Here is a 24,623-nt window from a genome sequence, read left to right on the forward strand (position 1 = left end):
ATTCCACTCAAGGAATTTATAACAATATTTTCACCTGTAATGCTGCCACAAAACAACCAATGTCATGACATGACCATGGCAAAAATTCTGATTCTGATACTCAGACAAATCTGTAGAAGGTGGCATGGTAACAATATTCAAAAGTCTTTTGGACAGGTTTGTGCATCGGAAGGATTTCAAACAATATAGATTAAATGCAGACAAATGGAACTGGACTAGTTGGGTCAAAGATTATGACAATTCTTTTCTCCCCACAGATGCTGATCAGTCACTAAATTTCTCCAACAGTTAGTTAGCAGTTGCCTATCAAATATTTTTTAAACATAATTGTGATTAAAATATAGAAATAATGAGTATATTTTTTGACACGTCCGTATTACTATTGTTACGAGCCCAGAGGACCCCAAAACTCGGTAGCAATAGATATTCATTCAAGAAAAATGGTTACTTAAACAAAAATTGTTTTTAATTATCTTTAAACATGAAAATAGAACCAAACTTTAACTTATCACTATTAACTTAACTAACCTAAATTAACCCCCTTCTAATTCTAAGCACACGTATGTAGAAAAGTTCTTTGATTCACAGTCCAATCTCACTTCTCATTCCTCCAAGTTCTCTGGTTGTAGGCAATTCTTAGACTGTGCACAGAATTTAACATTTATAAACTTCACCAGGCTTTGGTGCTTGAAAGGTAAATGGTTACCTTTCAGGAAGGTTCTTGTCAGTTTTCAGAGAGAGATATGTTGTTCCAGGACACCCACAGCTGATTCCTTTTTAATCAGCCACTTCAGTGTCTTGCTGACAAAGCTTCTCCCTCAGGGTTCTCCAGATGATAACCTCTTTCTTTCAGGTCACCTTCTGGTTTCTCTTATTTTAAGTGAAACATTAGACAGCCAGTCCTCTCCTCTTGCATGAACCACAAGGGTTTTGACCAGGCTGAACTAAGAACTCACAGCCCATCTTCCAAATGGGGTTTTCCACAAGCTTGCCCTGTTCCAGTCCCAGCTGCTGCTGCTAACTGTATCACAGAGAGAAAGCCTGTTCAACTCTCTCTGCTTGCAAAACCACAAGACCCTCTTAGAACACTCCAACAAGCTCTTTCATCTGTTGCCTTTTGTAAACAACAATCCATTAGTGAAGTCTCTTATTCACTCTACAAAGCTTTTGGAAAGGCTCTGAAGCACCGACATGTCTAGCATGAGCAGAGCTCTAGTATCTTAAATAAGATCTGTTTTAAAGTGTTTGTATGTGTTTTTAAAATATGGAACCTATATTTGCGAAATAGGTTTTAAACCCTAACCCTGTTTTAAAGTGTTTGTATGTGTTTTTAAAATATGGAACCTATATTTGTGAAATGATGTTTTTGAATGTTTAATACACTGACAATCAGAGAGATTATGGAATCTGACAACAATGCTGTAAATTTAACCTGCCAGGTACGCCATCAGGGCCTGCTGCCATGTGAGGGTTCACCCTCTTGAATGATGTTCTGATGTCGCCCTCAGAGACCGATATCACCGGGTCCTCAGCCTGTTCGGGGATCCAAGTCAGCACTGTTTGGTTCTTCTTCTCAGAAGGTGTCCAGATTCCTGAGTGAACCAAGTCAGTATAATGATGTTACCTTTGCTCTGCACTAACTAATCTCTCTCTGCATCACTGCACCTACTGTTTTACAGCTGATCGTCGTAAAGGTCGAGTTGCTGGTCTTCTTGCAAAATGAACTTTCTCACTGTACCACAGTACATGTAATAATTTGATAGAACATGGTCCACAACTTTGCCAACTTTGTTCAAGGAATAAAAACCTTGTTTTGAAGTGGCCTTGACTTTGGTCTTGAAAGGGTTAAATTTACTGCCTGTATGTGGTGGTACACTAGTCATGTGACTGGAATTCTTTCCGGGGTCACCCTTCTTCATTTTTGGATTTTGTGGTAAACAGCCTGCACCTGTCCCAAATCGAGAGGGATAATATTGCAGCTTCCCTCCCTCTCATAGAATGTTTCTCGTTTGTTGTATGGTTCAGCTGTTGAAGTAAACAGCTGATGAAGGCGTGGAGAGAGCAAACCAACTCATGAACAAGGTGGGGCAGCATTGCTAAGTGTGGGCCAGGCCAGCATTCAATGGGCATAGTCAATGGTCTCCTCTCCCCCAAACCAGGGGGGGGAGGTCAGGACATAGCAGCACATTCAGTATTTCACACTCGCACACCACATCCACTCAGGCAGGAAGTCATCTCTTAGGCAACATGCTTTACCTGGAAATGTCAGTGTGGGCAACATTCTGCTATGCATTTACCGTCCCTCAACAACTTCCACAAGTGCACTATGGAGGGCAGACTTGCTGGGCACATCATAGCATGGGACAGGAGCTCCTCTGCTCAGGATCAGGAGCTGCAGAGGGTGGTGAAAGCAGCTCAGAACATCGGGCAAGCTCCCCTCCCCTCCACAGGCTCCATCTACTTCTCCCATGGCCTGGGAAAGACAGCCAACACACTGAAGGATTCATCACACCCTTCTCCCTCCACCCCCCCCCCCCACCCCATTGGGAGAAGGCTCAAGAATGTGAAAGCACTCATCCAGTTTCTACCCCACAGCCAATGGGCTCCTGAATGAACCCCACAGCAGTGCTCACTCTGCATTTGCTTGGTGCAAATTGTAAATCTATACTCTACACTTTGAGCTCTTTGCCTCGCTGCATGAATGTTGGGGGTAACCTGTTACACTCCTAGCAGAAGACCCTTCTCACTGTACAAGATATAAAGTGATAAATAAACTGACACTAAACCAAGAAGAAATGTACTGCTGAACTGATGGACTTTTCTTTAAGAAATAGGAGCAGGAATGGACCATGATGACGAGTTAGTCCCTGCCTTTGCAAGTGAACATAAATCCTGTCCCAAAGAATCTTCTCCAGCATCTTCCCCACCATCGATGCAGGGCTCACGCAGGTTTATCCCTTCGGCCTATACTGTACAAGAGGGGCATCTTGATATGGATTCCATCAGGACCTGGGATAAGAACATTAGAAACAGGAGCAGGAGTCAGCCATCACCCCTTCAAGCCTGCTCTGCTATTCAATAAAGTCAGGGCTGATCTGGCCGTGGACTTAGCTCCACCTACCTGCCATATCCCCATAACAATTAATTCCCCAAAATTGCAAAAGTCTACCTAGCTTGTCTTAAATATAGTTAATGTGGTAGTCTCTACTGCTTACTGTACTAGGGGCTGTAGGTTAATTGGCTGTAATTTTGCGGCATGGGCTCATGGGCCAAAAAGGCCCGTTACTGTGCTGTATCTAAATTAAAAACAATTTTTTAAATTTAAAAGCAGTTTCTCCTCACCTCCATCCTTAACCTACTCCACTGTCTTGAGGCTATGGCCCGTAGTTCTAGTCTCACCTATCAGAGGAAACAATTTCCCTCCTTCTATCTTACCTGTCATCAACAAACTTCGATACTGCACCTGATCCCCTCTTATGAATTGTTGATGTACATCGTGAAGCACTGAAAAATATCTCCATCTTCCTATGTTCCTCAACTATCCCACCATATAATTTATGTTCCCAGTCTATGCCAAATAACTCCTCCATCATTCTCTTTTAATCTTCCTTGTTTAGATGCAATACCGTGAGAAAATATATATTTTAGGGGTTAGCCTATGAGGAGAGATCGAGAAGGTAGAGGGGCACGATTAGTGTAGAGAGCCATGATTAGAGCAGGGGCACACGGTCAATGTAGAAAAACACAAGCCAAACCATTGTTGGCATAGAGTGAGTAGAGCAGGGGGCTAAGAATGTGCAGAGATTTACCAGGATGTGGCCTTGATTGGAGAACATGTTTTTTGAGGCAACGTTGAACAAGCTAGGGCTTTTCTCCTTGCAACAATGAAGGATGAGAGATGACTTCATAGAAGTTCTTTGTAGATAAGATTATGAGAGGCAGAGACAGAGGACAGCCATCTCCTATTTCCCAGATTGGTATTAGCCAATACCAGAGGCCATCCATACAAGGTAAATAGGGGAAAGTTTAGGGAAGATGATTTTCACACAGAGCAGTGGATGCCTCTAATGCATCACCAGGGACGGAGGTAAAGGGACAATAGGGACATTCCAAAGACTCTTAGATAGGCACATGGTTATGGGTGTGAGGTAGGGAAAAATTAGATTGATGTGGAGTAGGTTTATATGGGTTGGCACAACATCGTGGGCCAAAGAGCCTATAATGTGCTGTACTGCTCTGTTGCAAGAATGAGACGCCCGAATGGGAGCCACCCTGTTGCCTGGTTGGGAACATCTCAAATTAAGACCACAGCATATTTAAAAGGGAGGAGGAGGAGCCAGAGTGGTGCATATTGGTATCAATTACATGAGTAGGCAATGGGATGAGGTCCTGCAAAACAAACACAGGGAGTTAGGACAAAGTTAAAAAGTAGGAGCTCCAAGGTAATAATCGCCAGATTAGTCCCTGTGCCAAGAGCTAGTGAGAGGAGGATAGAACACATGAGTATGTGGCTGAGCTATTCATGCAGGAGGGAGGGCTTCAGATTTATAAATGATTGAGATGATTTCTGAAGTAGAGGTGATCTGTACAAGAGATGGGTTTCCTGCAGGGAAATTTGCTAATTCACCCAGGAAGCTTTAAACTAGTGTGACTGGGAGTGGGGGTGCAGGATGCAGAGAGACAGACTGGAAACGTTATGGATAGTGAAGAAAGCAAAGGAAGTGCATTGAAGCAAAATTGCTTGATGGAGGACAAGCACCAAGGTGAGACAAGTAAACATAGCTGTGCCGATTATAACCCAAGATACCTGAAGGAACACTGAATGCTGCATTTGGGTAAATTATCCATGCAGGACTTACTCTGTTAACGACAGCATCCTAATGAGTGCGGTGGAGCAGAAGGACCAAAGGGTGCAGGTACATAGCTCCAAGATGGTGGCACAGGTGGATGGAGAGTGTTTGGGATACTTGGGAGGTCGTTGAAGTTATGCAAGACATTGGTGAGGCCATGTGGAATATTGTGAGCAGTTTTGTCACCTAGCTATAGGAATGAATATTATAACGTTAAAAAGGGTGCAGAAGAGGTTTACAGAGTCGTGGTCAGGATTAGGAAAGTTATCGAGAGAGATTGGAAAAACTGGGCCTGGTTTCCTTAGTGCACAGGAGGTTGAGAGGGAATCTTACTGAGGTCTATATAATCACGAGGGGCATGGTTATGGTGAATAGTGACGGTCTGTTTTCATGAGTAGGAGAATCGAAGGTGAGAGGAAATAACTACAAGGTGAGGGGGGTGGGATGTGAGGGTATAGTTCTTCACTTAGAGGGTGACACGGCACCCCGGGCTCATGCACTAGAACCCCCACAGAGCCCCGAGCCCATGCACTAGAACCCCCACAGAGTCCCGAGCCCATGCACTAGAGCTGCCAGGCAAAGTGGTGGAGGCAGGTGTTTCCTTTAAGGAACATATGGATAACTCCATGGCCGGGAGGGGATTAACGGGCTGTGGGTCAAATGGGACTAAAGCAGGAATGAATGTTGTTTGATGTGAACACGCTGCGCCTGTGTCCGGGCTATAGGAATCTATTCTGCACAGCAGAGCCCTCCAGTTGGATTAATGTTGCTCTCATGTCAAACACTGGTTTGCTTTCAGAATAGAAGAGATGAAAAGTATTAACACCCGTGACAAAGAGAACCAGAGACAGCATGGCAGCCCCCATTTTATTTGGCCAATATACAAAATGACACAGGTTTTGTTCTGGTACACAGGAAGCTGCAGACAACATATTCAAAGCAATTACACACTTCAAAAAATGTGGACCGAACTTGCAATTTATGTGAAAATGTTAATGTGTGGGGTTTGAACAACCTGTGAAATTGTCACACTCCTGGGTCAGATTGTCCCCAGGAATGAAATGAAAGAAAACATATGCCACCATCTGCAGTTATAGGAGTGTGAAGGGGAAGGGGCTCTGAAAGTGTTGGGGAGTTTTTGTGGTACATCTGTCACCAAGTAACAATGGGGTATGGAGCTGGTGTCCACGAGTTTGTCCCTATCTGTGATTAATCCCTTTTGTTTGATGTGTTAGTGATGGAAGTCAAAGAGCCCATCCAATAGGTTTGGAGTGTGAGGCAGAGGACTGCAGAGAGGACTGATCAATTCTTTGTTCAGATGTACAAGTACACCCAGGGACAAGACACCACAACAAGAGGATGCCATGTGTTACAGCTTGAATGGAGACACCCCATGTTGTCTAACATTGCTACTTGTCTGTAGTTTGGATACAGGTGCTTAACATAATCAGTACTCAGTTTAAAAGCTGCAAATAATAAACTGCTTTAAGGTTACATGTCACTCTACCAAATGACCAAAATCTGTGATAACTGATCCATCGAGTGGCAACAAGCTCATCACGGTGCAGACGTAGAAGTGGCTCAGCAGGAAACTCCAGCATTAGTTGCAGACAATGACAATAGAGCCCCGGGCCCCGGCACTGGGACCCCACGGCGCCCCGGGCCCCGGCACTGGGACCCCACGGCGCCCCGGGCCCCGGCACTGGGACCCCACGGCGCCCCGGGCCCCGGCACTGGGACCCCACGGCGCCCCGGGCCCCGGCACTGGGACCCCACGGCGCCCCGGGCCCCGGCACTGGGACCCCACGGCGCCCCGGGCCCCGGCACTGGGACCCCACGGCGCCCCGGGCCCCGGCACTGGGACCCCACGGCGCCCCGGGCCCCGGCACTGGGACCCCACGGCGCCCCGGGCCCCGGCACTGGGACCCCACGGCGCCCCGGGCCCCGGCACTGGGACCCCACGGCGCCCCGGGCCCCGGCACTGGGACCCCACGGCGCCCCGGCACTGGGACCCCACGGCGCCCCGGGCCCCGGCACTGGGACCCCACGGCGCCCTGGGCCCCGGCACTGGGACCCCACGGCGCCCTGGGCCCCGGCACTGGGACCCCACGGCGCCCCGGGCCCCGGCACTGGGACCCCACGGCGCCCCGGGCCCGTGCACTACGACCCCCACGGCGCCCCGGGCCCGTGCACTACAACCCCCACGGCGCCCCGGGCCCGTGCACTACGACCCCCACGGCACCCCGAGCCCGTGCATTAGAACCCCCACAGAGCCCCGAGCCCGTGCACTAGAACCCCCACAGAGCCCGAGCACTAGAAACCCCGCGGAGCCCGAGCCCGTGCACTAGAAACCCCGCGGAGCCAGAGCCCGTGCACTAGAAACCCCGCGGAGCCCGAGCCCGTGCACTAGAAGCCCCGCGGAGCCCGAGCCCGTGCACTAGAACCCCACGGAGCCCCGAGCCAATGAGTAGCCGAGCTTGTTTTGATTGCTGATGAGTGAGACTATCCCAATGTATGTCTCGATACTAATCGGATGATTCAATACAATCACCCCATTGGCTCTCCCGGGAACTGGGTCCAGTTGATAGGCTTTTTGGACAGCTTGAGCAAGTTGGCCTTTAAAGTTTTCAAGCTGTAGAAAGTAAAAAGGATAAGATGAAATCACGGAGAGGGAGGAAGCAAGTCCACACACCCAGGCACGCTCACCATCATCCCCTTACTGGTCTAACCCTGGCTCCACAGCCCTGAGCCCAACTCCAGTACTGTATGAATGGGATGATCCTTTCCAACACTGACTGACAGATCCCCACCATCCTCTGCAGAAAAGAACATTCCTCATATCCCTGTAATCCTTCATCAATTACTATAAATCTCTGCCCCGTTCAGGACAATCTGAAGAAAGGTCCTTTTTTGATGTATCCTGATGAGGCTGCATAAAATTTTATGTCTTTATTAAATCTCCACTCAGCCTCCTGGTGGACAGGAGGAACAAGTAAAAGATGTGTTGAGGGTTAAACAAGAATGTCTGCAGATTATTGGGTCTAGTGGAGTACACAATCGAGCTAGAGAAACACAGCAAGTTACACAGCATCCATAGGAAGGAAAGAGTAACCAACGTATTGAGCCTGGGTGTAGGTGTAGGCACCTGAATAAAAAGATGAGGGAAGGGAGGACAAGGAGAGGAAGGAAAAAGAGGCAGGGGGAGGATCAAAGGCCAAAGGTGGATACAGATGAGAGTGTAGAAGAGGAAACAATCTGAGACGTGATGGGAAAGGGGCCAAGGTAGCTCTCTGATCAGATCGGAGAAGGGAAGGAAAGGAAACAGAGGGATAGGGAAAGAGAGACATAGGAGAGGGGGGGTTAATGGAAATTGAAGAATCAGCGTTAATGCTCTCTGGTTGGAGACTGCCAATATAAGGTGTTGTTCCTCCAATTTGCAGGTAGCCTCATTTGTTGGCCATTCAGAGGTCTTGCAGAGCACAGAGAGAGATGCTCAATGAAGCAATCTCCCAATCCAGAAATCTCCTTAAAAGATGCAAAAACAGACAATCTGTGCATGGAGCCAAGGTATGGGTGAGGTTTGTTACAGAATTCAGTGAATGGGGAAGGTGAAATTCTCATGAGGTCTCCATAAACAAAGATGAGGTTCACAAAAAACCAGTTCCATAGATTTGGGCCCTTGGGATCCAGGACCAGTCAGCAAATTGGATCCAAAATTGGTTTGGCACTAGGAGACAGAGGATGATGGTAGAAGGTTGTGTTGTGATTGGACCCCTGTGACCAGTTGCATCCCATGAGGATCAGTGCTGGGACCCTTTCTGTTTCTCAGACATGAGCAACTTGGGTCTGCATGTGAGAGGCATGAGCAGTAGGTTTGCGTCTGACATGAAGATTGGCAGAGTGTACATAGACTATGGGACGACAGTGAAGTGTTGGTAAAATGGGCTTAGAAATGGCAGATGGAGTTTACTCCAGACATACGTGAACTGATGGATTTTGATCGTACATGAGATCGTGGTGTAAAGTCCATGTAGCTTTGAATGTGACAACACAGGCAGCTATGATTAGGAAGACAAATGGAATACTGGCCTTTGTTAGCCAGGGTTAGGGTTATACAGAGGAGGGGAGGTTATGCTCCAACTTTAGAAAATCTTGGTCAGACTCAGCTGGAGTATCGCACGTTGCTGTGGACAAAGGATGCGATAGTGATGAGAAGGGGCAGAGGAAGTTCCCCAGGCTACACCTGGGGAGGAGGATCTCAATTATGAGGAGATGCTGGATCTGTTCTCCCCAGTGTGGAGGAGAAGAGGTGGGGAATAGATATGTAAAATTATGAGGGATGTAGATATGGTGGCCTGCAGGAAACAATTCCCTTATCAGAGGTAGATAACATGAGAGGGCACAGGTTTAGGGTGAGGGGGAAGAGATGTCGAGGAAATCTCAAGGCTCCATCTTCACCCAGAGAGTGCACTGCCTGAGGGAATGAGTGATGCGGTGCTGCTGACCCCATTCAAGAAGCATCTGGATGAACACTTGAATCACTTGGCACAGAGGGCTACGGGACAAGTGTTGGGCGATGAGGTTAATACAGAGAGTGCCTGTGAGTTGACTGTATGTCAGGCCGAATGGCCTGTTTCCTGCTCAATCACTCTATTTCCATTGATCCCCAGTCACGTGCATTTACATGTGGCTGCTCCCAGTGGAGAGGGACAATCAGGGGGAGACTGAGAACATGGAACGTACTCACAGCATCAGCCCACCAACCCCCATCCATCTGTCAGAGTGGAAGCAAAACATCCCTGTTCCCTCGGAAATTCCTAGCGTGAGCATAGTGTGATATAGCAAAGTACCAGCTCTTCAGCCCATCACCTCCATGCTGATGGATTTCCCCATCTACCCTAATTTAGTTCCAGTTCTCCCTCCCTGATCAGCATTCAGTACTATGGACTCTTGCCTTCAGATTCTTTTGGGTAGCTGGTAGTAGGATCATGTAGTGGGTGGTGTAGCGATAATAATGTTGGATGCGGAGGCTGCTGGAGTGGCTGATAGGTGAGGACAAGGGGAATCTTGCCCTAGTCGCATGTATGGAACACTTGGCTTCATTGGGCAGGGTATTGAGTCTAAAAGTAAGGAGGTCATGTTGCAGCTGTTTACTATGTGCAATTCTCATTGTCCCATTACAGGAAGGATGTGGAGCCTTTGGAAAAGGGACAGAAGCAGTTTATAGAGATGTTGCCTGGTTTAGAGGCTGTGAGTTGCGGGTAGAAACTGGCCAAACTTGCATTGGTTTTTCTGGAGTGTGGGAAGCTAAGGCAAGACCTGATAGAGGTTTATAAAATCATGAGGCTTAGATAGGGTGGACAGTCCAAATCATTCGCACAGGGCAATGTGCCTCGCGCAGTATTGGTCATATGTCTAAGGCGAAGGAAAAGTTGTTTAAGGGAGGCATGGTGGTCAAATATTTTACACCGAGAGTGGTAGGTGCCTTGAATGGGCTGCCAAGAGCAATTGTGGAAGCAGATATAGAATATTAAAACACTAAAGCACAGAAAGACGCCCTTTGGCCTTTCTAGAGAATACAGAACCATTTTTCTGCCCAATCCCACTGACCTGCACCCAGTCCACAGCCCTTCACACATCGCACCCATCCATGTACCTGTCCAAATGTTTCTTGAATGTCATAACTGAACCTACATTTACCACTTCAGCTGGCAGCTCATTCCACACTTCCACCAGTCTGCATAAAGTTTCCCCTAAACTTTCACCATTAACCAAAGTCCTCTGGTTTGTATCTCACAGTGTAAAAAGCTTGTTTGCATTTACTCTATCATAATTTTGTATACCTCGATCAATTCTCCCCTCATTGTTCTATGCTCCAGAGAATAGAGTCTTAATCTGTTTAACCTTCTCCTGTAACTCAGTTCCTGAAGTCTAGGCAACATCTTAGTAAATCTTCTCTGCACTCTTTCTATCTAATTGATAACTTTCCGATAGTTAGGTGACCAAAACTGCATACAATACTCCAAATTTAGCCTCACTAGTGCCTTTAACAACATGCGTGACACGGTTAGTGCAACACTGTTACAGCACCAGTGATTGGGACTAACGTTCGAATCCCACGCTGTCTGCATGGGTTTCCCTCCTGAATCTCTGGTTTCCTCTAACCGTTCGAAAATGTACGGGGAGTTGTCAACTCGGCAGCGCGGGCCCATGGGCTGAAAGGGCCTGTAACAGTGCTGAATGTCTAACTTTAAAAAACTTCACCAATAACATCCCAGCTCCTGTACTCAATACTTTGATTTATGAAGGCCAAGATGCCAAAAGCTCTCTTTGCAATCCTGTCCACCTGCGACGACACTTTCAAGGAATTCTGTATCTGTATTCCTAGATCCCTCTGTTCTACCACACTCCTCATTGCCCGACCATTTACCGTGTACGTCCTTTCTTGGTTTGTCCTTCCAAAATGCAACATCTCTCACTTGTCTGCATTAAATTCCATCTGCCATTTTTCAGTCCATTTTTTGAAAACCTTCCTCACTGTCCACAGCGCCTCCAATCTTAGTGTCATCTGCATTAATAGTAGCATTCAAGAGGCTTCTAAATAGAGACCTGAACAGGAAGGGGATGGAGGAATATCCATTAACAAGCAGAGTTTTAATTTGATTTGGTCATCATGTTCAGCATTCAACAGACACCTGAGCTGAAGGGCTCGTTCGTCCGCTCCTACATTCTGTTAAATGATATTGCCTGCCCATTTTAGCCACTCACCAGAAACACAGATAAGCATTCTTCAGCAGGTAGTGGGAGATTCTAAAATGCTGGGAAATAAAGCAATAAACCAAACCCCAACAGCAGGAGAGCAGTGACAGGCAGACAGCCCAGTGGTCTCTCCACCACTCCCCACCCTTTGTCCACATGATGTCCAACATTTTCCCTCTTTCCTAGTTCCACTGATGCGCCTTCAACCTGAACTGTTTCCTTCTCCACAGACAGCACCTGACCTGCTGAGTGCATAAGTGCTTCTGTTTGGTTTCAGATCTCCATTCTCTGCAGTGGTGAGATTGTTACACACCAGCCTCCCTGACTGGCCACTGACTGATCTCTGTGGCTGCAGCCTGACTCGCTGTTTCTCCAGCTTCACTTGTTCACTCACCTGCCGACATTTTGCCATACCTCAATGAAGGGCTCAAGCCCAAAATGTTATAACCACATAACCACTTATAGCACAGAACAGGCCAGTTCGGCCCTACTAGTCCATGCCGTAACAAATCCCCACCCTCCTAGTCCCACTGACCAGCACCCGGTCCATACCCCTCCAGTCCTCTCCTCTCCATGTAACGATCCAGTCTTTCCTTAAATGTAACCAATGATCCTGCCTCAACCACATCTGCCGGAAGCTCATTCCACATCCCCACCACCCTTTGCGTAAAGAAATTTCCCCTCATGTTCCCCTTATAATTTTCCCCCTTCAATCTTAAACCATGTCCTCTAGTTTGAATCTCCCCCACTCTTAATTGAAAAAGCCTATCCACATTTACTCTGTCTGTCCCTTTTAAAATCTTAAACACCTCTATCAAGTCCCCCCTCAATCTTCTACGCTCCAGAGAAAAAAGCCCCAGTCTGCACAACCTTTCCCTGTAACTCAGACCCTGAAATCCTGTCAACATTCTCGTGAACCTTCTCTGCACTCTCTCTATTTTGTTTATATCTTTCCTATAATTTGGTGTCCAAAACTGTACACAGTACTCCAAATTTGGCCTCACCAATGCCTTGTACAATTTCATCATAACCTCCCTACTCTTGAATTCAATACTCCAATATATGAAGGCCAACATTCCAAATGCCTTCTTCACCACACCATCTACCTGAGTATCAGCCTTGAGGGTACTATTTACCATAACTCCTAAATCCCTTTGTTGCTCTGCACTCCTCAATTGTCTACCATTCAATGTATATGACCTATTTAAATTTGCCTTTCCAAAATGTAGCACCTCACATTTATCTGTATTAAATTCCATCAGCCATTTCTCAGCCCACACCTCCAGCCTTCCTAAATCACCTTTTATCTACGGTAATCTTCCTCACTGTCCACAACACCACCAATCTTTGTGTCATCCACAAACTTGCTTATCCAATTCCCCACCCCTACATCCAGATCGTTAATATATATAACAAATAATAGTGGACCCAGGACCGAACCCTGAGGAACTCCACTAGTCACCGGCCTCCAATTGGACAAACAATTTTCTACCACTACTCTCTGACACCTCCCATCCAACCACTGCTGAATCCATTTCACTACCTCTTTATTTATACCTAATTCCTCCACCTTTTTTCCTAACCTCCTGTGGGGAACTTTGTCAAAAGCTTTACTAAAGTCCAAATAGACAACATCCACAGCTTTCCCTTCATCAACCTTTTTTGTAACCCCCTTGAAGAAGTCAATCAGGTTTGTCAAGCATGATCTACCCCTGACAAAACCATGTTGATTACTCCCTATCAATCCCTGTACCTCCAAAAATTTGTAAATAGCATCCCTCAGAACACTTTCCATCAACTTGCCCACCACAGACGTCAGACTTACAGGCCTATAATTCCCAGGTTTGCATTTGGACCCTTTCTTAAACAGAGGAACCACATGCACCACCCTCCAATCCTTTGACATCCTAAATATCTCTGTTAATGGCCCCACTAACTGTCCACTAGCCTCCCTGAGTGTCCTAGGGAATATTTTGTCTGGTCCGGGAGATTTATCCACCTTTATCTTTTTTAACACAGTCATCACTACCTCCTCGGTTATCCTTATATGCTTCATGACCTCCCCACTATTTTTCTTTACTTCAACTAGTTCAACATTTTTTTCCCTAGTGAATACCGAGGCAAAGAAATCATTCAAAATTTCCTCCATTTCCTCAGACTTCTCACTCAGCCTACCCTCGCTATCTACAAGGGGTCCAATTTTATCTCTCACTAATCTTTTACTTTTAATGTACTTATAGAAACCCTTTGGATTTATTTTTACTGTCAGCCAAAGTCTCTTCATGCCTTTTTTTGGCCTTTCTAATTTCTTTCTTAAGATTCCTTCTACACACCTTGTAGTCCTCCTTCAACTTCTCAGCTCCCTGCTCTTTATACCTCACACTTATGTATCTTTCTTTATCTTTGCTATATTTACAGGACACTGTTTGAACTATTGAATACAGCACGTTACAGGTAATTTTGTCCCATGAGTCCGTGGAGCCCATTTACACCCAATTATCCTACACCCCTGATACGTTTTGAACAGTGGGAGGAAACTGGAACCTCCAGGAAGAAACCCACACAGACATAGAGAGAGCGTACAAACCCACACAGACACGGAGAGAGCGTACAAACCCACACAGACACGGAGAGAGCGTACAAACCCACACAGACACGGAGAGAGCGTACAAACCCACACAGACACGGAGAGACCGTACAAACCCACACAGACACGGAGAGAGCGTACAAACCCACACAGACACGGAGAGAGCGTACAAACCCACACAGACACGGAGAGAGCGTACAAACCCACACAGACACAGAGAGAGCGTACAAACCCACACAGACACAGAGAGAGCGTACAAACCCACACAGACACGGAGAGAGCGTACAAACCCACACAGACACGGAGAGACCGTACAAACCCACACAGACACGGAGAGACCGTACAAACCCACACAGACACGGAGAGACCGTACAAACCCACAGACACGGAGAGAGCGTACAAACCCACACAGACACGGAGAGAGCGTACAAACCCACACAGACACGGAGAGAGCGTACAAACCCACACAGACACGGAGAGAGCGTACAAACCCACACAGACACGGAGAGAGCGTACAAACCCACACAGACACGGAGAGAGCGTACAAACCCACACAGACACGGAGAGAGCGTACAAACCCACACAGACACGGAGAGAGCGTACAAACCCACACAGACACAGTGAGAGCGTACAAACCCACACAGACACGGAGAGAGCGTACAAGCCCACACAGACACGGAGAGAGCGTACAAACCCACACAGATAGCGTAGGATTCTCCAGCATTGTGTTTTTACTTCAACCAAGGTGTCTGCAGGCTTTTCTGTTTCATTTCACTTGGTCACTGCCCTGTTGTTTGTGACTAATTGTGTAATCACAAGATGAGGGTGTGATTTACAGGGTTTTGTTTAAAAACACTAATAGCTCCAGGCATTGCCAGACCTGAAGAAAAGTGAGCCAGTTCATTTAAATATTGTGAGAACAAAATCCAGTTTAGTGACTTGATGCCAATAAAGGCATTAGGCAGTGGTTATGCATTGTAATTTCATTAAAGCTTATTTGCCTAAGGTGGTATTGAGAGTGCAGGTATAAACTGTGGGAAACAGCAATGACTAACAACTAAAGAATTCGGAGAAAGGTTTGGTTGTGGTTGAACTAAAAACACAAAGCTGGAGAAACTCAGTAGTGTCCTTTATAGAGCAAAGGTTAAAAATACAGAACTGACGTCTGGGCCTTGAGCCCTTCAACCAGGTCTGGCAAAATGTCGGCAGGGATCCAAGCAGAAGAGTGGTGGGGGGTGGGGATGCAAAGGTGATAGGTGGAGAAGGGAGGGAGGGAGCAGTAGCGATCAAGGGGAGGAGGGATGGCAGGGTGAATAGAGGAGGGAGAGAGGAGGAAGGAGAACAAATTAGCAGAAACCAGAGAAGCTGATGTTAATGCCATCTGGCTGGAGAGTGCCCAGACAGAAAATCAGTTGTTGTTCCTCCAATGTGTGGGTGGTCTTAGTGGGATAGTACGAGGCCATAGACAGACATGTGGTTATGGGAGTGGGATACAACTGAAATGGTTGGTAACTAGGGGATCTCTGTCACTAGTGTGGACGGAGTGAAGGTTTTGGTTGAGATTGCAGCTTGCAGCACCTGCTCTTGGCCCAGAGAAAGTAGAAGGAGCAGGGTACTTGGCCCCTCCAGCTCCTCCACCATTCAATGTGATCGTGGCTGATCTGTGCTGTCCTCTTCTATGCCAATTCCCCAGACCCCCTCAATTTCTTCAGCTTTCAAATTTTTACCATCTCCATCTTAACTTGATCTGATGATTAGCACCAGTGACCCAGGCTCGAATCTGCCGATGTCTGCTGGAGTTTGCACGTTCCCTCCATGTCTGCGTGGCTTTCTCCCATTTTCCAAAGACATGCGGGGTTATTAGGTTAATCTGTCACATGGGCGTATTTGGGCGATGTGGACTTTGTAGGCTGGAAAGTGCCTGATAACATGCTGCACCTCTAAACTAAATTAAAAATTCTACCCTCGGGGGCAGAAAATTCCAGAGCTTCACCATTATTTGTGAGAAGAAATTTCTACACACCTCAATTTTAAATAATTGATTACATATCCTGCATCTATGTCCCCCAGGTGAATACTCTGCTCGAAGAATCCTTAACACCTTGTATGTTTAAATAAAGATTTCTTCTGGCCTCCAGGACCTAAAACACAGAACATTACAACACAGTACTGGCCCTTCAGCTCACAATGTTGTGCTGACCTATGAAAACCTAACCCACATCAATCTAGCCCTTCCCTCCTTCACAGTCCATAACCCTCCATTTTTCGAAGTGCAATCTAAGAGTTTATTTTTAGCTGCCCCTACTGTATCAGCCTCCACCAGATCCACCCCCCCCCCCCCCCCACTCCCCGGCAATGCATTCAAAGCACCCATCACACTGCAAAAAACAAATGAATTCTAACAACTCCCCTAAACTTTCCTCCATTCCATTCACCTTAAATAGATGACCTCTGGTATTGACCATTTCTGCTCTGGGAAAAAGTTGCTGGCTGCCCCCCACCCTAACCTGCCTACATTCTGCTCATACCTTGAAGGGCTCAAGCCCAAAGCATTGGTCAGTATCTTTGGTTTACAAAGTTCACTGTTTAACCTGCTGAGTTTCTCCAGCATTGAGTTTTGACATAATTCTGCCACCTGACCTGTCCCCTAATAGCAGATCCAGTTCTGCATCCTCTCTCGTTGGTAGCTCTATATATTGATTTAGAAAACTTACCTGAACACATTTGTCAAACTCCAAGCCATCCAGCCCTGTTACAGTATGGGAGTCCCAGTCAGTATGTGGAAAGTTAAAACACCTAAATCACAACCTTATTTTTTCTGCAGCTGTTTGCCATCTCCCTGTAATTAGTCCTCTAATTTTTGCGGACTATTTGCTGTGAGATCCAGACACAGTGTGGTACTGGGAACAGTCCTGATGTGGGAAGGAGTTCCAATCCAGGAACAGGTCCCAGTGTGGCAGCAGTTAGAGGGCCTCCCACTAAATGAACTGTAGCTACCTGGCCTGATCCTCACATCCAGGGTGGGTCAGGGTGCCGGAGGTGTGGCTCAGTATCCCCAAAATGAGAGTCAGTTTCCTGCAGGGCACTGGGTCACCAGCTGTGCAGGAAGGGAAGATTCCCCAGCTGTGGGGCTCAGGACCACATGGAGGAGCAGCAGTGAGGGAGTGAGTACACACCCCTCCCTCCCTACCCCACTCACCTCACCTGGCACATGCTGTTGAATGTCTGGTTGGCTCCTGCAACTGGGTGTTCCGTGAAGGTTGTGTATGGAATCTCGTTGCTCCAGGGATTCCAGCGGGAGAGGAATGGAGCCTCTCGCAGTTTGTCCCAGTGAACACGCAGTGCATTACCTTCCTTCCTGTAAAAACAAGGAGCATGCAGAGGCTGGGTGGCAAGTCTACACCTGGCACCGCACCGCTCTCTAACGACATACACATCAGCAGGGAAGCCACTGAGCCCATCTCCAGCTGATCCTGTATTTCAGTAACTTGTCACAGCCCATCTCTCAACATCCTCCTTCTCGGTCTTGGATCAAGCCGCAGCCTCCTTTGGTAGAGGGTTCCAAAGACAGATCACCTTCTGGGGGCAGGTGTGGGCTATTGTGAGAGGAGGAACAAAGAGCAGCAGGAGGAGGTAAGAGGTGGGGGGAGGGAACTGAGGGGTAGGAGGTGTGAGGGCTGGGGCCAGGCAAGGGGTAGCATCAGTGGAAGGGGGATATCTAAGGATTGTGTGCTCAGCGTGAGTCTCATTACCCAGGATAGTCTGTCCGCTTGTCAAAGGAAGTGGTGGCTGTCCTAACTGGATTTGAACCAAATATAACCTCATACATGGTTTGCTTCCAATATACAGAGGAATAGCTGAGATCAATTTGCTTGTACCTTCAGGGTGAATTCATTCACTGATCCAACAGCATTGGGGCAGAGGCTGTATTTACCAGAAGTGAAAGGATCTTTTTGGTTGGTGAATAGGTCTCAACTTGCCTGCTCCAGCTCTGTAAACCTGAGGTTGCCCAAAACATAGCAGTGACTCAACGAGCTGCTTTATAATTTGTGGGACCCTCACAGCATCCAGTCTGTCACCATATCATGGGTCCCCAATCCCAGCAACAACTTTGTAAACTTCTTCTCTACCCTTTCCAACTTTATAATATCCTTCCTAGAGCTGGGTGACCAAACCTGCACATAATATTCCAAGCGTGGCCTCACCAATGGGCTGTTTCACTTCAACACAATGTCCCAACACATATTCAAATCTCTGACCAAAAAGGTAAGTGTCCCAAATGCTCTCTTCACTCTCTACCAATGCTGCCATCTTTAAAGAGCCGAGTTCATCCGCACTAATACACTCTTCAGCGCCCTGCTGTTAACAGAGTAAGACATGCCCTGGTTCCAGTTACCCATTTGCAGAACCACGCACATCTCGGAGTTGAACTCCACCTGCTAATCCTTAGCCCAGTTTCCCACATCTGATTTAGATCCCATTGCAAACGAGGTAGCCTTCTTCACTGTCCACTATACCACAGTTTCTTGCCATCAGCACATTTCCTCCCCTTTCCACAAACAGCCTTGTCCAAATCATTTATGTGTATTAAAAAGAGCATGGGTCTGAGAACTGAAACCTGAGGCATCCACTGGTCACGGTCCTCCAGTCTGAACTACCCCTCTCTACGCCCACTTGTATCACATATGAAGATACTCAAGAAGATAAGAACCCATGGTATATCAGGAAATGTACTAGTGTGGGTAGAGCATTGGCCGATTGGCAGGAAGCAGAGAATCGGAATACAGGGATCACATTCTGATCGGCTGCCAGTGGCTCAGTGTCCACAGGGGTCGGAGTTGGGGACGCTTCTTTTCATGTTGTATATCAATGATTTAGATTCTGGAATGAATGGCTTTGTGGCCAAGTTTGCAGATGATACAAAGATAGGTGAAGGAGTAGGTAGTGTTCGGAGGGTGCAGAAGGACTTGGACAGATTAGGAGAACGGACAGAGAAGTGGCAAATGAAATACAATGTTGGAAAGTGGAAGGTCGTGAACTTTGGTGGAAAAAACGGGGAAAAATTGAAAATCCCCAGATGAAAAGGTACCTGGGAGTCCTCGTGCAGGACGGCCTGAAGGTAAACTTGCAGGTCGAGTTGGTAGTGAAGAAGGCGAATGCGATGGAGTTCACTTCAAGAGGTATAGAATATAAAAGCAGGGATGGGATGTTGAGGCTCATAAGGCCCTGGTGGGACCTCATGGAGATTGTGAGCAGTTTTGGGCTCCTCATTTAAGAAAGGATGTGCTGATGTGAGAAGGTACAGAGGAGGTTCACAAGGATGATTCTGGGAATGAAAGGGTTATCATATGAGGAGTGTTTGACAGCTCTTGAGCTGGACTTTTTGGAATTTAGAAGAATGAGGGGGAAACTCATTGAAACATTTTGAATGTTGAAAGGCAGGGACAGAGTAGATGAAGAAAAGTTGATTCCTCACAGTGGGAGAGTCCACATGAGGTCACAACTTCAGGATTGAAGGGCGTCCAGACCTCTCCCATTCATGTATCTATCCAATTTATTCTTAAAAATTAAGAGTGAGCCTGCATTCACCACATCAGATGGCAGCTCGTTCCACACTCCCACCACTCTCTGAGTGAAGAAGTTCCCCTTAATATTTCCCCTTTCACCCTAAAGCCATATCCTCTCGTATTTATCTCTCCTAATCTAAATGGAAAGAGCCTAATCATATTTTTTTAAATCTCAATCAAATCTCCCCTCATTCTTCTTCGCTCCAAGGAAGAAAGTCCTAACCTGTTTCATTTTTTCCCTGTAACTCAACTCCTGAAGTCCCAGCAACATTATCTAACTATATAACAATTACAGTACGGAAACAGGCCATCTCAGCCCCTCTAGTCCACACCAATTTAAGTAAACTCCACTAGTCCCACCTACCTGCTTCCTGCACATAACCCTCCAACCCCCTCACATCCATGCACTTATCCAACCTTCTCTTAAATGACAAAATTGACCCTGCTGGAACCAACTCTTCCAGAAGGTCATTCCACAGCCACCACTCTCTGAGTGGAGAAGTTTCCCCTCATGTTGCTTCTAAACTATTCCCCCCAAACCCTTAACTATGACCCCTCGTTCCAATCTCACCTACCCTCAAGGGGAAGAGCCTATTCACATCTACTCTGTCTATCTCCCTCATAATTTTAATTATCTTTATCAAATTCCCCCCCCCTCAACCTTCTATGCTCCAATGAATAAAGACCCAGTCTACTCAATCTTTCTTTGTATTCTAGATATTGCAATCCAAGCAAAATTTTAGTAAATCTTCTCTGCACCCTCTCTACCTTATTGGCATCCTTCCCATAATTTGGCGACCAGAACTACACACAGTATTCCAAACTTGGCCTCACCAATGCCTTGAACAGTCTCAACATCACCTCCCAGCTCCTATATTCTATGCTTTGATTTATAAAGGCCAGCATACCAAAAGCCTTCTTTACCACCTTATCTACATGAGAATCCATTTTCAAAGAAAAATGAACCGTTATTCCAAGACCCCTCTGTTCCTCTGCATTCCTCAACGCCCTCCCCTTCACTGCATATGTCCTGTTTTGATTATTCTTCCCAAAATGAAGCACTTCACACTTATCTACATTAAACTCCATCTGCCACCTTTCAGCTCTCTCTTCTAAGCAGTCCAAATCCTTCTGTAGTCCCTGAAAACTATCTTCACTCTCCACAACTCCCCTATTTTTGTATCGTCCGCATATTTACTAACCCAATTTACCATTCCATCAACCAAATCATTAATGTAAATGGCAAACAACACGGGACCCAATACCAATCCCTGAGGCACACTGCTCATTACCGGCCTCCACCCTGACAGGCAGCTGTCCATCATGACTCTCTGGTGCCTGTCATCCAGCCACCGTTGAACCCATCTGACTATTTCAACATTAATCCCTAGTGCCTGAACCTTCCTCACCAAACTTCCATGTGGAACCTTATCAAAGGCCTTACTGCTCTACCCTCATCAACCTCACTCGTCACCTCAAAAAATTCAACATGATCTTCCCCTTACAAACCCATGTTGGGTGTCCCTGATCAGTCCCTGCCCCTCTAGATACCTATACATATTATCTCCAAGAATACTTTCCATTAGTTTACCAACCACTGACAATAATCGCTGAGCCTACACCTGGAACCCTTTTTAAACAGAAGAACCACGTTCGCAACACGCCAATCGCACGGCATCACACCCTCCTCCAGTGACTGTTGAAAAATAACTAACAGAGCCTCCGCTATTTCCTCCCTGACTTCCCTCAAGGTCCTGGGGAAAATCCCATCGGGCACCGGAAACTTATCCACTTTTATATGCCTCAAAAGTTCCAACACCCCCTCTTTCCTAATCCCTATCTTTTCCATAATTCCCCCTTTTGCCTTCCTCATCCTACACAATTCCACATCCTTTTCCCTAGTGAATACTAATGAGAAGAACTCATTTAATTCCCCATCTCATTCGGCTCTGCTCACATTTGTCTGCTCCTATTCTCTAGTGGACCAGTTTTATCCCTCACTCTCCTTTTGCTATTCACATATTTGTAAAAACCCTTCAGATTTACTTTCTCCCTGTTTGCTATAGCCACCTTGTACCTTCTTTTCGCTTTCCTAATTTCCTTCTTAAGCTTAGAAACATAGAAACATAGAAGATAGGAGCAGGAGTAGGTCATTCGACCCTTCGAGCCTGCTCCGCCATTCAACGAGATCATGGCTGATCTTAAAGTTCAGTACCCCGTCCCCGCCTTCTCTCCGTAACCTTTAATACCCTTATACTGAAGAAATAGATCTAATTCCATCTTAAATAGATTTAATGAACCTGCCTCTACTGCCCTCTGTGGCAATGAATTCCACAGATTCACCACCCTCTGGGTAAAGAAATTCCTCCTCATCTCGGTCCTAAATGGTTTGCCTATTATCCTCAAACCATGGCCCCGGGTTCTGGATTTTCCCACCATTGGAAACATCCCATCTGCATCCATTCTGTCCAGTCCTGCCAGAATTTTATAGGTCTCTATGAGATCCCCTCTCGATCTTCTAAACTCCAGCGAGTACAATCCCAATTTGCGCAATCTTTCCTCATAAGTCATTCCTGCCATTCCAGGTATCAGCCTGGTGAATCGCCTCTGCACTCCCTCCTTCCTTAGATAAGGTGACCAAAACTGCACACAATACTCCAGGTGGGGTCTCACCAAGGCCCTGTACAGCTGCAGTAAGGTATCCTTGTTCCTATACTCAAACCCTCTTGATATGAAGGCCAACATACCATTTGCCTTTTTAACCGCCTGCTGTACCTGCATGCTCGCCTTCAGAGACTGGTGTACAAGTACCCCTAGGTCTCTCTGCACTTCCCCATCTCTTAATCTATTGCCATTCAAATAGTAATCTGCCCTCCGGTTTGTATTACCAAAGTGGATACCTCACATTTATCCACATTGTAGTGCATTTGCCATGGATCTGCCCAGTCCCTCAATTTATCCAAATCACACTGGAGCTTCCTGACCCCCTCTTCCGTGCACACAACCCCTCCTAGCTTAGTGTCATCTGCAAATTTGGAGATATTCCATCTAATCCCCTCATCCAGATCATTAATGTAAATTGTGAACAGCTGGGGTCCCAGTACAGATCCCTGTGGCACCCCACTGGTCACCGCCTGCCACTCAGAAAATGAGCCATTTATCCCAACTCTGTCTTCTACCTGCCAGCCAGTTCTCAATCCACATCAATACTTTGCCCCCAATCCCATGAGCCTTGATTTTGGAAGCCAGTCGTTTATGCTTATCGAAGGCCTTTTGGAAGTCCAGGTACACCACATCCACTGGCCCTCCCCCATCTATTTTACCTGTCACCATCTCAAAGAATTCCAATAGATTTGTCAAGCACGATTTACCTTTCTACAATCTATGTATCTTTCAAGCATCTCGTCCATCCCTTGCTTCCCATATTTAATGTAGGCCTCCCTTTTAATTCGAACCAACTTCCTAATCTCCCTTGAAAACCACGGCTCTCGAACATTTGGCCATGCCTTTTATCCTATCAGGAACATAAAGGTTTTGCACCCTCAAAAATCTCACCTTTAATTGCCTTCCAATTCTCCTCCACTTCCTTCCCAAAAAACAAATCAGCCCAAACCACTCCCTGCAAATCCCTTCTCATTTCATCAGATCTGGCTTTCCCCCACTTAAAGACCTTCATCGTTGGACTAGAGCTATCCCTTTCCATAATTATGCTGAAACTAATGGTATCATGATCACTGGATCCAAAGTGCTCCCCAACATACACCTTTGTCACCTGTCCTATTTCATTCCCCAACAGTAGATCCAACACTGCCCCCTCTCTAGTGGGTACCTCAACATGTTGCTGCAAAAAGCAATCCTGCACACATTTTACAAACTCTAAGCCATCCACCCCTTTCACTGACTGCATCTCCCAATCTATGTTAGGAAAATTTAAATCCCCAACTAACACAACCCTGTGCTATTGCACACCTCAGCTATTTCCTTACACATTTGCTCCTCTATTTCTCACTCCCCACTAGGTGGTCTATAATACATCCCTATAATTGTAACCTCACCTTTTCTATTTTTTAATTCCACCCACACACCTCCCTTGATGAGCCCCCCAATCTATCACACCTCAGCACCGCTGTAATATTTTCCCTGACAAGTAATGCCACACCCCACCCCCCCCACCCCCCACATTACCCCTCCAATTCTATCACACCTAAAGCAGCGAAACCCCAGAATATTCAACTTCCCTCCTGCAACCACATCTCACTAATCACCACCAGGTCATACTGCCAAGTGTCTATCCAAACCTTCAGCTCGTCCACTTTCCTTGCATTGAAGTAAATATATTCCAGAGATTTCCCACATCCTACCTTCTGCCTATCCCCCTCTTTACAGTCAACTCTATTATTTATTACCATTATCACCCCTCCATCAGTGCATTGATCCTTTTCCTTCTCGATCACCTACCCTTCCTCCCCAAAACTTTGTCTACAAGCCTTCTCTCTTTACTGAGAAACCTTGTCTTTGCTCTGCTCCTTAATATGTACCCCTTCCCCCAACCACACTATATTATTTAAACCTTTTTGGGGAGGTTAATTGGCCTTTCTCCAATTTAGAATCTCAACCCAAGGCCAAAATCTCCATAATTAACTTGAAACTAATGGTATTATGATCACTGGTCCCAAAATATTCCCCTACTCACACTTCTGTCACCTGTCCTGTCTCATTTCCTAATAGAAGATCCAGTATTGCACTCTGTCTCTAGTTGGCCCCTCTATATATTGATTTAGAAATCTATCCTGAATACATTTGACAAACTCCAAGCCATCCAGCCCTTTTACAGTCTGGGAGCCCCAGTCAATATGTGGA

At 46.4% G+C, this 24,623-nt stretch overlaps 2 protein-coding genes across 2 annotated transcripts in view; one reads left to right on the forward strand and one right to left on the reverse strand.

The window, feature by feature from the left end:
* The first annotated feature begins 6,463 nt into the window (after positions 1-6,463).
* LOC138743639 (uncharacterized) lies at positions 6,464-7,198 on the forward strand. The gene has a single exon (XM_069899166.1). It carries the CDS (start codon positions 6,464-6,466, stop codon positions 7,196-7,198), a length of 735 nt encoding a protein of 244 aa, XP_069755267.1.
* LOC138743640 (putative protein FAM47C) overlaps positions 6,982-24,623 on the reverse strand; it is a 41,085-nt gene continuing 23,443 nt past the window's right edge. The window contains exons 6-7 of the mRNA XM_069899167.1: positions 17,401-17,554; positions 6,982-7,482 (exon numbers count right to left, since the gene is read on the reverse strand). Coding sequence (XP_069755268.1) covers positions 7,288-7,482; positions 17,401-17,554 — 349 coding nt within the window. The 3' untranslated portion in view covers positions 6,982-7,287. The remainder of the gene's footprint in view (positions 7,483-17,400; positions 17,555-24,623) is intronic.

The sequence above is a fragment of the Narcine bancroftii genome, chromosome 9 (assembly GCF_036971445.1).
Source record: "Narcine bancroftii isolate sNarBan1 chromosome 9, sNarBan1.hap1, whole genome shotgun sequence".
NCBI classification, from domain to species: domain Eukaryota; kingdom Metazoa; phylum Chordata; class Chondrichthyes; order Torpediniformes; family Narcinidae; genus Narcine; species Narcine bancroftii.

Coding starts and splice junctions, on each gene's coding strand:
- LOC138743639 (XM_069899166.1), top strand. CDS start 6,464: ATGACAATAGAGCCCCGGGCCCCGGCACTGGGACCCCACGGCGCCCCG.